Source organism: Oncorhynchus tshawytscha, linkage group LG03 (assembly GCF_018296145.1).
Source record: "Oncorhynchus tshawytscha isolate Ot180627B linkage group LG03, Otsh_v2.0, whole genome shotgun sequence".
Classification (NCBI taxonomy): domain Eukaryota; kingdom Metazoa; phylum Chordata; class Actinopteri; order Salmoniformes; family Salmonidae; genus Oncorhynchus; species Oncorhynchus tshawytscha.
In genome coordinates, this window is record NC_056431.1 from 12,541,001 (window position 1) to 12,553,500 (window position 12,500).

The 12,500-nt window shown below is 48.5% G+C and overlaps 1 protein-coding gene across 2 annotated transcripts in view; it reads left to right on the forward strand.

Moving 5' to 3' along the window:
• LOC112244500 (cyclin-dependent kinase 14) overlaps positions 1–12,500 on the forward strand; it is a 218,426-nt gene that overhangs the window by 139,946 nt on the left and 65,980 nt on the right. For both annotated transcript variants that reach the window (XM_042309883.1, XM_042309891.1), the window contains 2 exons: positions 4,362–4,425; positions 6,527–6,575. In XM_042309883.1, the coding sequence (XP_042165817.1) occupies positions 4,362–4,425; positions 6,527–6,575 (113 nt within the window). The remainder of the gene's footprint in view (positions 1–4,361; positions 4,426–6,526; positions 6,576–12,500) is intronic.

The following is a 12,500-nucleotide window of genomic DNA, read 5'->3' on the forward strand; positions in this document are numbered from 1 at the left end:
TGCCTGGAATCAAACCAGGGTATGCAGTGATGCCTCTAGCACTGAGATGCAGTGCCTTAGACCACTGTGCCACTTGGGAGCCAAGACAGGGTACTGTGACGTGTAAACATCCAATTTACTATTGTTTCTGTGGTCTGTGCTCAGTGTTGTGGGATGATGTTTTCATATTTCCGACATTTGGTCGGCCGTGTCAACTATAGTTGAACATGAGCAGCTTCCCTTCTGCCATAACTTGTTACTCCAGAAGTCTAAATGAAGTGGTGCTGACCAGAATAATGTCTTACATTGATAGAAGGAATGCATTAGTATCTAGTTAACACCGGTAAAGTTGTCTCTTTCGTTGAGGGACTGGGGAGAAAACGGAATAACTCCAAAACAGTGGAAAGATTGGTCCTGTGCAAAATGTCCAAATGTCATCAGTTTGACCTGTTTTAAGGAAATGAAAAGCTGAGAAAATGACAAAACACACTTCTGATAAGACTTCAGTTCGTCCTGAGTGCATATTGTATGTGGTCGGAACAGCAAGAGATCATTTATTATGTGTAATTTCTCTGAAAGAAGTGCATAATTCTGCCTGAGATAATATTTTTTATTTTGCATAGAAATTTGAAGGGGGTGGCCAGCAGAGATAGGTGAGATGGGCTGAGGGTTGGGATGTGGAATTGGAGACAAGTGGGAGTGGAGTTGTTGGGCAGGGGGGGGTGGAATGGCAGTCAAAGATCAAATTCAAAACAATTAAGTCAAAATAAAACATAACAAAAAGTACATTTGAATGACACTGAAGGCCAGAGTATGTAACAATTAATTCCGGGTTGCCTGAGGCTGATGCCGTGCAGGTGTTTGTTCACATGCAATATACACACACTCCCAAATGCACTTATGTGCACATACACGGACACACACATGTAAATAGTGCCATATATGCACTCAACATATTCAGTTGGCCTCGCTATTATGATTTTTGTTGTCCATGATGTCTTTTGTTTTTTTCTGCTTTCCTTTGCCTTTCTATTTTTTTCTCTTTTGTTCATTTTGTTGAGGGGAGGGGGGGAATGGAGTGATTGTACTTATTTATACATTTTCTCTCAGGGTGGGGGGTTCTTGGATGTTTGAGGGGCAGCACTTGGGGAACTGTGCGGTGAGGGTCTTGGATGTTTGAGGGGCAGCACTTGGGGAACTGTGCGGTGAGGGTCTTGGATGTTTGAGGGGCAGCACTTGGGGAACTGTGCGGTGAGGGTCTTGGATGTTTGAGGGGCAGCTCTTGGGGAACTGTGCGGTGAGGGTCTTGGATGTTTGAGGGGCAGCTCTTGGGAACTGTGCGGTGAGGGTCTTGGATGTTTGAGGGGCAGCTCTTGGGGAACTGTGCGGTGAGGGTCTTGGATGTTTGAGGGGCAGCTCTTGGGGAACTGTGCGGTGAGGGTCTTGGATGTTTGAGGGGCAGCTCTTGGGGAACTGTGCGGTGAGGGTCTTGGATGTTTGAGGGGCAGCTCTTGGGGAACTGTGCGGTGAGGGTCTTGGATGTTTGAGGGGCAGCTCTTGGGGAACTGTGCGGTGAGGGTCTTGGATGTTTGAGGGGCAGATCTTGGGGAACTGTGCGGTGAGGGTCTTGGATGTTTGAGGGGCAGATCTTGGAACTGTGCGGTGAGGGTCTTGGATGTTTGAGGGGCAGATCTTGGGGAACTGTGCGGTGAGGGTCTTGGATGTTTGAGGGCAGATCTTGGGGAACTGTGCGGTGAGGGTCTTGGATGTTTGAGGGGCAGCTCTTGGGGAACTGTGCGGTGAGGGTCTTGGATGTTTGAGGGCAGCTCTTGGGGAACTGTGTGGTGAGGGTCTTGGATGTTTGAGGGGCAGATCTTGGGGAACTGTGCGGTGAGGGTCTTGGATGTTTGAGGGGCAGCTCTTGGGGAACTGTGCGGTGAGGGTCTTGGATGTTTGAGGGGCAGATCTTGGGGAACTGTGCGGTGAGGGTCTTGGATGTTTGAGGGGCAGCTCTTGGGGAACTGTGAGGTGAGGGTCTTGGATGTTTGAGGGGCAGATCTTGGGGAACTGTGCGGTGAGGGTCTTGGATGTTTGAGGGGCAGCTCTTGGGGAACTGTGCGGTGAGGGTCTTGGATGTTTGAGGGGCAGATCTTGGGGAACTGTGCGGTGAGGGTCTTGGATGTTTGAGGGGCAGCTCTTGGGGAACTGTGCGGTGAGGGTCTTGGATGTTTGAGGGGCAGCACTTGGGGAACTGTGCGGTGAGGGTCTTGGATGTTTGAGGGGCAGCTCTTGGGGAACTGTGCGGTGAGGGTCTTGGATGTTTGAGGGGCAGCTCTTGGGGAACTGTGCGGTGAGGGTCTTGGATGTTTGAGGGGATCAGATCTTGGGGGCAACTGTGCGGTGAGGGTCTTGGATGTTTGAGGGGCAGATCTTGGGGAACTGTGCGGTGAGGGTCTTGGATGTTTGAGGGGCAGATCTTGGGGAACTGTGCGGTGAGGGTCTTGGATGTTTGAGGGGCAGCTCTTGGGGAACTGTGCGGTGAGGGTCTTGGATGTTTGAGGGGCAGCTCTTGGGGAACTGTGCAGTGAGGGTCTTGGATGTTTGAGGGGCAGATCTTGGGGAACTGTGCGGTGAGGGTCTTGGATGTTTGAGGGGCAGCTCTTGGGGAACTGTGCGGTGAGGGTCTTGGATGTTTGAGGGGCAGCTCTTGGGGAACTGTGCGGTGAGGGTCTTGGATGTTTGAGGGGCAGCTCTTGGGGAACTGTGCGGTGAGGGTCTTGGATGTTTGAGGGGCAGATCTTGGGGAACTGTGCGGTGAGGGTCTTGGATGTTTGAGGGGGGCAGCTCTTGGGGAACTGTGCGGTGAGGGTCTTGGATGTTTGAGGGGCAGCTCTTGGGGAACTGTGCGGTGAGGGTCTTGGATGTTTGAGGGGCAGCTCTTGGGGAACTGTGCGGTGAGGGTCTTGGATGTTTGAGGGGCAGCTCTTGGGGAACTGTGCGGTGAGGGTCTTGGATGTTTGAGGGGCAGCTCTTGGGGAACTGTGCGGTGAGGGTCTTGGATGTTTGAGGGGCAGCTCTTGGGGAACTGTGCGGTGAGGGTCTTGGATGTTTGAGGGGCAGCTCTTGGGGAACTGTGCAGTGAGGGTCTTGGATGTTTGAGGGGCAGCTCTTGGGGAACTGTGCAGTGAGGGTCTTGGATGTTTGAGGGGCAGATCTTGGGGAACTGTGCGGTGAGGGTCTTGGATGTTTGAGGGGCAGCTCTTGGGGAACTGTGCGGTGAGGGTCTTGGATGTTTGAGGGGCAGCTCTTGGGGAACTGTGAGGTGAGGGTCTTGGATGTTTGAGGGGCAGCTCTTGGGGAACTGTGCAGTGAGGGTCTTGGATGTTTGAGGGGCAGCTCTTGGGGAACTGTGCAGTGAGGGTCTTGGATGTTTGAGGGGCAGCTCTTGGGGAACCGTGCGGTGAGGGTCTTGGATGTTTGAGGGGCAGCTCTTGGGGAACTGTGCGGTGAGGGTCTTGGATGTTTGAGGGGCAGCTCTTGGGGAACTGTGAGGTGAGGGTCTTGGATGTTTGAGGGGCAGCTCTTGGGGTACTGTGCGGTGAGGGTCTTGGATGTTTGAGGGGCAGCTCTTGGGGAACTGTGCGGTGAGGGTCTTGGATGTTTGAGGGGCAGATCTTGGAACTGTGCGGTGAGGGTCTTGGATGTTTGAGGGGCAGCTCTTGGGGAACTGTGCGGTGAGGGTCTTGGATGTTTGAGGGGCAGCTCTTGGAGGGCTGTTGGGAGCAGGGCGTTGACCCTGGTTGTTTCTGTGTGTCGCTCTGGATGGAGGCTGTTAGATGACTAATGTGATGTAGTTGTTGAGCGGCTTCACTGCAAGTATATTGTATGTTTTAAATATTCAGTTAAAAAATAGATTTTAAAAATGTAATTATATTATGCTGCATATGAGAGGTTATAGACCTACAGTCAGTGTTCGTATTTCAGTTACTATACCATTTAACCCATATGAGGAATGAGGAATATTCTGTTTATTCATAGATACAGGGGTACTCATGAGCAGTGAAGGATATCAAAGGATATCAAAGATACATGTAAACAGCTTATCACGAATACGACCTTAAGTGGGATATAACCTACTACCCGGATACTGTGCGCATGTAAATGTGGTTATTTTTTAGGACTTTAGTGATTCAGAGGTTCCTCTTTGGTCATAGAAATGAAACGTTTTTTTCTCCATGAGACGATCTTCTCTTTTCCTTTCTCTGTGGCCCAATGTTGTTGTTGAAACATGAATGTGTTGATATGGACACAGCGTGTGTTTGTCTGATGCATTTCTTCTCCCTCTCTTGTTCTTTCTCCTTCTGTCTCCCTCCTTCTTTCAGGTCCTAGGCACCCCCTGTGAGGATACCTGGCCAGGGGTCCACTCTCTGCCCCACTTCAAACCAGGTGAGGAACACATACACCAACACACACACACCCTAGGTCCAACAGTCAGAATCAGACTTTGACTCCAGTTCTACTTTGTAAACCTAGGAGGCATGCCTCTGTAGTTCACACAGCTCAGGCAGGCCTGTGGGCCAGCCGTACCATCGCGGTGCCATCCCTGTGCCAGACTAGAGCTACTGCTGCTGCCCTCTGGGAGCTCATTAGAGACAGACTGGATGGTGCTCTCAGATTAGTGTTGGCATGCTGGAACACACAGAGAGATAGAGGGGGAATTAGAGGAGTGACAGAGAGAGGAGGATGGAGGGAGAAGAAGAGGGACAGAGGGAGAGCAGGGGTATCATGATGTGAGTGGTGTGTCTAGCTGTATCTCCTGTGACCAATTACAGAGGAACTGGGGTGTGAAACACACACACACACACAAACACATACACCTAATCTCATGTCCTGTGGCCATAGCTGTGGTTGGCCATAGTTCTATGTTGTCCTGCTGCCGTGGGCAGCTATGTGAGCAGCACCCACTGTTCTGTCCTGCTGCTCCTCTCATCCAGACAGGCCTGGCTTCAGTGTACCAGATCAGTGTATGATCTCTGCATGACAATAGGTACACACACAATACACCATTTTATTATCAGCAATTGAGGCAGTTGCCTGATCAAATGTCCAATGCAAGACCACCTCCCTCTCTTAATAAGTGTCTCTCCAAACTGCCTGTTTCCTCCGTAAGGTGAACAATCTTTTGACTGAGTCCCAGGATAGAGAGAACCTTTTATTTTCTTATTTTTTGCTCTAAATGGATGCTCAATGTCACAATGATCTAATCTAAACAGCCGTTTCAACCCTCTCATGGTCACCATCATCCAACCACAAAGTGATCATTAGCACGTAACAGATGGAGCTGTGAAAATGATTTATCAGAAGTTAACACTCTGGGTGTAGTTATATCTTCCCACCACCAGAGGACAGTGTTGTAGTTAACACTCTGGGTGTAGTTATATCTTCCCACCACCAGAGGAGAGTGTTGAAGTTATCACTCTGGGTGTAGTTATATCTTCCCACCACCAGAGGACAGTGTTGTCTCACTCTATCCCTCTGAATATATCCTACCTCTCTGAGAGCTTCTCAATCTGACCATGTTTTAGTCTTCCTCCTGAACTGTAATCAGATTCCAGACATTAAATCAAACACAGAGGTGGTATCAGCACGTTGTTATGATTCTTTACATTCTCAGCGTTACTTTCAATAATTCACAGCCATGTTTACAGCCCTGGTATATTTTCACTGTGGTGTTCGCAGCACAACCGTTTAGGTTTGAAACGTAGACAGCCATGACACTTAGCCTGACCTTGGCCTAGGGCCTTGGTGCTTTACGATGGGCTGGAGGATATTTAGTATAACCACAGTACATCAGACACTCGAGACAGACAGAAGTAATCTGGATATCAAAACAACTCTCCCTCATATATGTCTAATCCCTGACTCTGGAACTGTCTTACCATCTCTCTATCCTCCCCACTCAATAACTCCTTACCTCAAACTGTAGATATTCCGTGTCTCTCTGCCCCTCTGTCTAGTAGTGGAACAGTGGCTACTCTCTCTCTCCCTTCTCCCCCTCTCCCTAACCCGTGGTTGGCTGTCTAGCTGTCTCTCTGCCCCCATTCCCCCAGTCTAGTCCTGGAGGTTGGCAGTTACAGTGTTAGTCTGAAAACAGAGGTCTCCACACAGAGGTTTTGGATGAGGGAGTTGAGCTGTCAGAGGGTAACACACACAGTTCGTACACATTTACTCACACACATACACTGAGCCATTCATACCATAGGCACACACACACACACATACTTTTAATATTTAATAATAGTGCCATTTAGCAGATGCTTTTATCCAAAGCGACTTACAGTTATGCGTGCGTACATTTTAAGTACGGTGGCCTTGGGAATCAAACCCACTATCCTGGCGTTGCAAGCATCATGCTGTACCAAGTGATGTTAACCTCTTGTTAAATCGCATACTGTACAATGAAACATTTGTTGCAAAACTTCACAAATGTGTCCTGTAATGAATATGAACATGTTTCTATTGTCTCTCTGTGTCTTTACCCATTCAGACAGCTTTACTGTCTACAGTTCCAAGAAGCTCAGACAAGCATGGAATAAGTAAGTGTACCGTTTTTGTCAAATAAAGTGTGTGTGTGTGTGTGTGTGTGTGTGTGTGTGTGTGCCTATTCATAAGTGTATGCATGGTCAGAGGGCCATTTTGTATGCCAGGTCAGATGGCCGTTTTGTATGCTAGGTCAGAGTGCCATTTTCCCACAGACCCACTTTTGTGCTCTTCCTGTCTATGAAAGTTCCCAAGGGCAATACGCTCCAGACCGACAACCCCCCACCACTCCATCCATACATCCCTCTCTTTTCTCTCCCTGAGCCCTCGATACAGAAGAACCCTGGGACTGTTCTGGTCCCCTAACAGACATTAGTAGCCCAGTTAGAGATGGCTGTTGTCGTGTGTGTGTGTGTGTGTGTGTGTGTGTGTGTGTGTGTGTGTGTGTGTGTGTGTGTGTGTGTGTGTGTGTGTGTGCGCGCTTCCTCTCAGCTCTCTACCCTTGGGGCGTCTAGACCTACAGACAGCTCACACACTCTTCCCAGGGTTCATCTGGTTTAGGGGGGGAGCACCCAGATCGGGGTCATGCCACTGGTGTCATGCCACCAGAGCAGTCAGCCCTGACACAGATGACAGGAAAGGGCACCTGGGGCATTCCAGATGTGGACCACCCTCTGCCCCTGGCACTCATCAGGAGCCTGAGGGGACATGCAGAGACACATGCATCCTTCTCTCTCTCCCTCTCTCGCTCTCTCCCTCCCTCCTAATTCCTCTCTCTCCCTCTCCTAATTCCTCTCTCTCTCTCTCCCTCTCTCTCTCTCTCTCTCTCTCTCTCTCCTCTCTCTCTCCTAATTCCCCTTTCTCTCTCTCTCTCCTCCTAATTCCTCTCTCTCTCTCTCCTCTCCCTCCTAATTCCTCTCTCTCTCTCCCCTCTCTCTCTCTTAATTCCTCTCTCTCTCTCTCTCTCTCCCTCTCTCTCCTAATTCCTCTCTCTCTCTCTCTCTCTCTCTCACCCTCTCTCTCCTAATTCCTCTCTCTCTCTCTCTCTCTCCCCTCTCCCTCCTAATTCCTCTCTCTCTCTCTCTCTCTCTCCCTCCTAATTCCTCTCTCTCTCCCTCTCTCTCCCTCCTAATTTCTCTCTCTCTCTTTCACTCTCTCTCTCTCACTCTCTCTCTCCCCCCCCCCAATTCCTCACTCTCTCTCTCTCTCTCTCTCTCTCTCTCTCTCTCTCCCCCTCCTAATTCCTCTCTCTCTTTCTTCTCTTTGCACTGAGAGCTCTCCCTCTCCCTCTCTCTCACACGCTCTCTCTCTCTTTCTCTCCCTCCTCCTATCTCTCCCCCTCTCCCTCTCCCTCTGCCCCGTACCCACCTCCCTACTGCTCTGACATGGATAGCTGGGGTAGTTTTCTCCTTCTATGGTTTGTTGGATCAGATCAGACATTCACAGGCATCGCATGCAAATAACATGTAAGGGTCAGAGCACACGGCATGCTGGCATTCCTCAGTTTAACAGTTTCGGAAGTGCTTGTGTGTTTTTGTAATGGTAAGACTACCCCTCTGTTTACATTGACTGTATGTTCAGTACAGCTTGTATAACCCATATAACCCTGTGTTCAGCACGTTATTAGCCAGCAGAGTCTTTGAAAGTAGCTCGGCTGACGGTGGGGTTGCATGCCAGACAGAGCTTGTCAGTGTGTAGATCCGTTCTGCTCTCACATATCTCTTTGTGAAATACTACCCTCATCCACAATGACTCACACATGCTGAAAGGCAAGCAGCTCTCCTGGACTGCTGGTGGGTCTTGCATGGACATATGTTTTGACACAGCCACAAAGACTTGTTCCAAAATACTGTTTGGTTGCTAGCCGTGTTGGGTGGTGTTGAAAGGTCCTGCGGTGCTGCCGTGCCTTAGTTATAACCATGGCATGGTGGTGGGGGAAGGCCAACAATAGGAGCAGGTGTTACTGCTTGTAGTCACACACACACACACACACACACACACAACACACACACACACACACACACACACACACACACACACACACACACACACACACACACACACACACACACGCACACAAACACATACATACACTCTCGCAGACACACACACACACACACACACACACACACACGCACACAAACACATACATACACTCTCGCAGACACACACACATGTACTCATGCTTCCTGCCCTCCCAGGTCCTGGCTGTGGTTTCCTCATGGAGAAACATGACAACATTAAAAGGCGTCTCTCTCTGAAGATGTAATGCTTCTTTCCACTGTGAACGTCCCGTCGACCCGGGATGTTTGATTGTCGGAGGAGATATCGATCACAGATGTGTGCTTGTTTACTCGTAGCATCTCACCAAGCTAGCTAGACGAGGGAATCTTCCCGCTCAGGCTAGCTGACAGCATTAGCAGGCAGGAATGCACACCTATATCAGCAACACAAGCCCTTTGTTTTCTAAGGCTTTTATATGGAGTTGAAGTTCACCCAGTCAGTGATACCTGTTTGTTCCTTTGTTTCTGGCTCCGTTGTTGCTCAGACACCTTTTATCAGGTTAAATTAGCAATGCCTGATGGGATTTTGTACCTTTTTCTGTCATGCTAAAACCTGGCTTGTAAACGCACACTACACTTTCTGATAATACAGTATGTTGTAGATCAATCACACAGTGACCTGTTGTAATCATTATACTCCCTGCATTACCCCAACGGTAAGCCTCAAAAGTTATGTTTCTCTCTCTCTCTCTCTCACACACACCCATACTGTACACACTGTACACACACACACTGTACACACACACACACACACACACACACACACACACACACACACACACACACAGCTCGGTAGCTCCGGCAGAGGGAGGAATAACATCATGTTTATTTAATGGACTGCAGGCCTAATTACTGACTTGGTTACTTTGTTCTGTTTTCTGTTTCTGCTTCCTCTTCGGTGCTGGATGGTAGGCGGGTTCAGGAGTTCAGAGCCTCTCCGTATGAACACACACGCGTCAAACGCACATGCACACACACAGGAGCAGGTCGATGAAAGCTACAGGGAGTTGAGAGCCTCTGTCTTCACCCTCTCTGATGAAGTCTTTCATTTGTCATGTGTCCGGGTCGGCCTGTGTCACGGGGCCTGTGTCACGGGCAGGGAGAGGAGGTCGTGTGTATGGAGGGTGTGTCCACCATGCTAATAGTCTGTTGTCTTTCTAATCAGAAGGAGAATGTAGCGGGTGCTTATATTTACAAGTGTGTATTATACATACAGTTGAAGTCGGAAGTTTACATACACTTAGGTTGGAGTCATTAAAACTTGTTTTTGAACCACTCCACAAATATCTTGTTAAGAAACTATAGATTTGGCAAGTCGGTTAGGACATCTACTTTGTGCATGACACAAGTAATGTTTTTAACAATTGTTTACAGACAGATTATTTCACTGTATCACAATTCCAGTGGGTCAGAAGTTTGCATACACTAAGTTGACTGTGCCTTTAAACAATTCCAGAAATAGATGTCATGGCTTTAGAAGCTTCTGATAGGCTAATTGACATAATTTGAGTCAATTGGAGGTGTACCTGTGGATGTATTTCAAGGCGTACCTTCAAACTCAGTGCCTCTTTTCTTGACATCATGGGAAAATCAAAAGAAATCAACCAAAACCTCAGAAAAAAAATTGTAGACCTCCACAAGTCTGGTTCATCCTTGGGAGCAATTTACAAATGCCTGAACGTACCACGTTCATCTGTACAAACAATATTACGCAAGTATTAACACCATGGGACCACACAGCCGTCATACCTCTCAGGAAGGAGACCTGTTCTGACTCCTAGAGAAACATACTTTGGTGCAAAAAGTGCAAATGAATCCCAGAACAACAGCAAAGGACCTTGTGAAGCTGCTGGAGGAAACAGGTACAAAAATATGTATATCCACAGTAAAACAAGTCCTATATCGACGTTACTTGAAAGGCCGCTCAGCAAGGAAGAAGCCACTGCTCCAAAACCGCCATAAAAAAGCCAGACTATGGTTTGCAACTGCACATGGGGACAAATATCGTACTTTTTGGAGAAATGTCCTTTGGTCTGATGAAACAAAAATAGAACTGTTTGGTCATAATGACCATCGTTATGTTTGGAGGAAAAAAGGGGAGGCTTGCAATGCCGAAGAACACCATCACAATCGTGAAGCAAGGAGGTGGCAGCATCATGTTGTGGGGGTGCTTTGCTGCAGGAGGGACTGCAGATGTTACTTCCGGCGCCGACAGAGATGGCCGCCTCGCTTCGCGTTCCTAGGAAACTATGCAGTGTTTAGTTTTTTTTACGTGTTATTTCTTACATTAGTACCCCAGGTCATCTTAGGTTTCATTACATACAGTCGAGAAGAACTACTGAATATAAGATCAGCGTCAACTCACCATCAGTACGACCAAGAATATGTTTTTCGCGACGCGGATCCTGTGTTCTGCATTTCAACCGGGACAACGGAATGGATCCTATGCGGCGACCCAAAAAACGACTCAGAAAAAGAGGGAAACGAGGCGGTCTTCTGGTCAGACTCCAGAGATGGGCACATCGTGCACCACTCCCTAGCATTCTTCTCGCCAATGTCCAGTCTCTTGACAACAAGGTTGATGAAATCCGAGCAAGGGTAGCATTCCAGAGGGACATCAGAGACTGTAACGTTCTTTGCTTCATGGAAACATGGCTCACTGGAGAGACGCTATCCGAGGCGGTGCAGCCAGCGGGTTTCTCCACGCATCGCGCCGACAGAAACGAACATCTTTCTGGTAAGAAGAGGGGCGTGGGCCTATATGCCTTATGGCTAACGAGACATGGTGTGATGAAAGAAACATACAGGAACGCAAATCCTTCTGTTCACCTGATTTAGAATTCCTCACAATCAAATGTAGACCGCATTATCTACCAAGAGAATTCTCTTCGATTATAATCACAGCCGTATATATCCCCCAAGCAGACACATCGATGGCTCTGAACGAACTTTATTTGACTCTTTGCAAACTGGAATCCATTTATCCGGAGGCTGCATTCATTGTAGCTGGGGATTTTAACAAGGCTAATCTGAAAACAAGACTCCCTAAATTTTATCAGCATATCGATTGCGCAACCAGGGGTGGAAAAACCTTGGATCATTGTTACTCTAACTTCCGCAACGCATATAAGGCCCTGCCCCGCCCTCCTTTCGGAAAAGCTGACCACGACTCCATTTTGTTGATCCCTGCCTACAGACAGAAACTAAAACAAGAGGCTCCCACGCTGAGGTCTGTCCAACGCTGGTCCGACCAAGCTGACTCCACACTCCAAGACTGCTTCCATCACGTGGACTGGGAGATGTTTCGTATTGCGTCAGATAACAATATTGACGAATACGCTGATTCGGTGTGCGAGTTCATTAGAACGTGCGTTGAAGATGTCGTTCCCATAGCAACGATTAAAACATTCCCTAACCAGAAACCGTGGATTGATGGCAGCATTCGCGTGAAACTGAAAGTGCGAACCACTGCTTTTAATCAGGGCAAGGTGACTGGTAACATGACCGAACACAAACAGTGCAGCTATTCCCTCCGCAAGGCTATCAAACAAGCTAAGTGTCAGTACAGAGACAAAGTAGAATCTCAATTCAACGGCTCAGACACAAGAGGCATGTGGCAGGGTCTACAGTCAATCACGGACTACAAGAAGAAATCCAGCCCAGTCACGGACCAGGATGTCTTGCTCCCAGGCAGACTAAATAACTTTTTTGCCCGCTTTGAGGACAATACAGTGCCACTGACATGGCCTGCAACGAAAACATGCGGACTCTCCTTCACTGCAGCCGAGGTGAGTAAGACATTTAAACGTGTTAACCCTCGCAAGGCTGCAGGCCCAGACGGCATCCCCAGCCGCGCCCTCAGAGCATGCGCAGGCCAGCTGGCCGGTGTGTTTACGGACATATTCAATCAATCCCTAT